The sequence below is a fragment of the Rhea americana genome, unplaced genomic scaffold (assembly GCF_003343005.1).
Source record: "Rhea americana isolate MKP2758 unplaced genomic scaffold, rheAme1 scaffold_593, whole genome shotgun sequence".
Taxonomy (NCBI): domain Eukaryota; kingdom Metazoa; phylum Chordata; class Aves; order Rheiformes; family Rheidae; genus Rhea; species Rhea americana.
In genome coordinates, this window is record NW_028186749.1 from 96,062 (window position 1) to 97,652 (window position 1,591).

At 73.9% G+C, this 1,591-nt stretch overlaps 1 protein-coding gene across 1 annotated transcript in view; it reads right to left on the minus strand.

Annotated features, from left to right (window-relative positions):
* LOC146587486 (uncharacterized) overlaps positions 1-1,419 on the minus strand; it is a gene marked incomplete at its 5' end in the record, with an annotated part of 7,776 nt that extends 6,357 nt beyond the window's left edge. The window contains 5 exon segments of the mRNA XM_085319506.1: positions 17-613; positions 696-842; positions 926-1,028; positions 1,125-1,254; positions 1,256-1,419. Of these exon segments, the coding sequence (XP_085175632.1) occupies positions 17-613; positions 696-842; positions 926-1,028; positions 1,125-1,254; positions 1,256-1,419 (1,141 nt within the window).
* Between the last annotated feature and the right edge of the window lie 172 nt (positions 1,420-1,591).

Consider the following 1,591-nt stretch of genomic DNA (forward strand, 5'->3'; position numbering starts at 1 on the left):
CCATATGGCTCCATACTGCCCAGGGCAGACCCACATCCATACGGCCCCACAGCACCTGGGGCTGATCCAGGGCCATATGGCTCCACGCTGCCCAGGGCAGACCCACATCCATACGGCCCCACAGCACCTGGGGCTGATCCAGGACCATGTGGCTCCACACTGCCCAGGGCAGACCCACATCCATACGGCCCCACAGCACCTGGGGCTGATCCAGGGCCATATGGCTCCATACTGCCCGGGGCAGACCCACATCCATACGGCCCCATAGCATCTGGGGCTGATCCAGGACCATATGGCTCCATACTGCCCAGGGCAGACCCACATCCATACGGCCCCACAGCATCTGGGGCTGACCCAGGACCGTGTGGCTCCACGCTGCCCGGGGCAGACCCGGGTCCGTACGGCCCCCCATAGCCGTAGGGGCCGTTCCCACCCCCGCGTAGGGGCCGGGCTCGCCGGGGGCAGCCCCGGYGCCCGCACTCACGCCGGGAGCAGTCGCCGCCGGTCCAGCCTGGGGCGCAGCGGCAGGAGCCGTCGGCGGGGTGGCAGGAGGAGTGGTTGGCGCAGGAGCAGGCCAGCGCGCACTTCTTCCCGTAGCGTCCCGGCTGGCAGGCTGCGGCGGGGAAGGGTGAAATGAGTTTGCCCGGGCTCAGCCGCCGGCAGAGACCCGCGGCGGCGGCGGTGGCGGCACTCACGGCGCTGGCACGCGGGGCCGCGGTAGCCCGGGGCGCAGGTGCAGGAGCCGTCCTGGGGCGAGCAGGCGGCTCCGTTGCGGCAGGCGCAGGGCTGGCTGCAGTTCTGGCCCCAGAAGCCCGGCTCGCAGCTCCGCTCGCACTGCGGCCCTGCGAGGAGGAAGAGCGACGAAGGCCAAAGGCGGCCCGGAGCGGGACGGTGCCCGTCGCCCCCGTCCCGTCCCCGCTTTTACCTGTCCATCCCGGCAGGCAGCGGCAGGCGCCGGAGACGGGGTCGCAGCCGGCCGCGTGGGYGCAGGAGCATCGCCGGCTGCAGCCGGGGCCAAAGGTGCCGTCCTGGGCGGCCGGGGGGGGTGGGCGTCAGCTCTGGGGCAGACCCCCGCCCCGGGGCATGCGTCCCCCCCCCCGGGCCCGGCCCAGCACCGCACTCACCGGGCAGGGCTGCCGGCAGCGGGGGCCGCGCCAGCCCGCGGCGCAGCTGCACGCGCCGCTGCGGGGGCTGCAGGCGGCCCCGTGGGCGCACTCGCAGCTCCGGTTGCAGCCGGGACCCCAGCTGCCGGCCCGGCGCCCACCCACCTTCCTTGCAGAAGCAGGCGCCGTCGAGCGGGGAGCAGGCCACGGCGTTGCGGCAGGAGCAGCGCCCCGAGCAGCTCGGCCCGAACGTGTCGGTGGGGCACGGCGAGGAGCAGTGCTCGTCCTGGGGGGGGGGGGCACGGGGCTCCTGGTGCTGGAGACAGGCTGGGGGACCCCCAACCCCCTGGCCGCCCAGGGACCCCCGCGTTCCCCTGCCCCGGGGATGCCCAGACCCCCTTGGTCTTCCCATGGATACCCCRACCCCCAAGAAATCCCTGGGGTTACCAGACCCCCACATAACCTCTTGGATGCCCAGACCCCCCCCC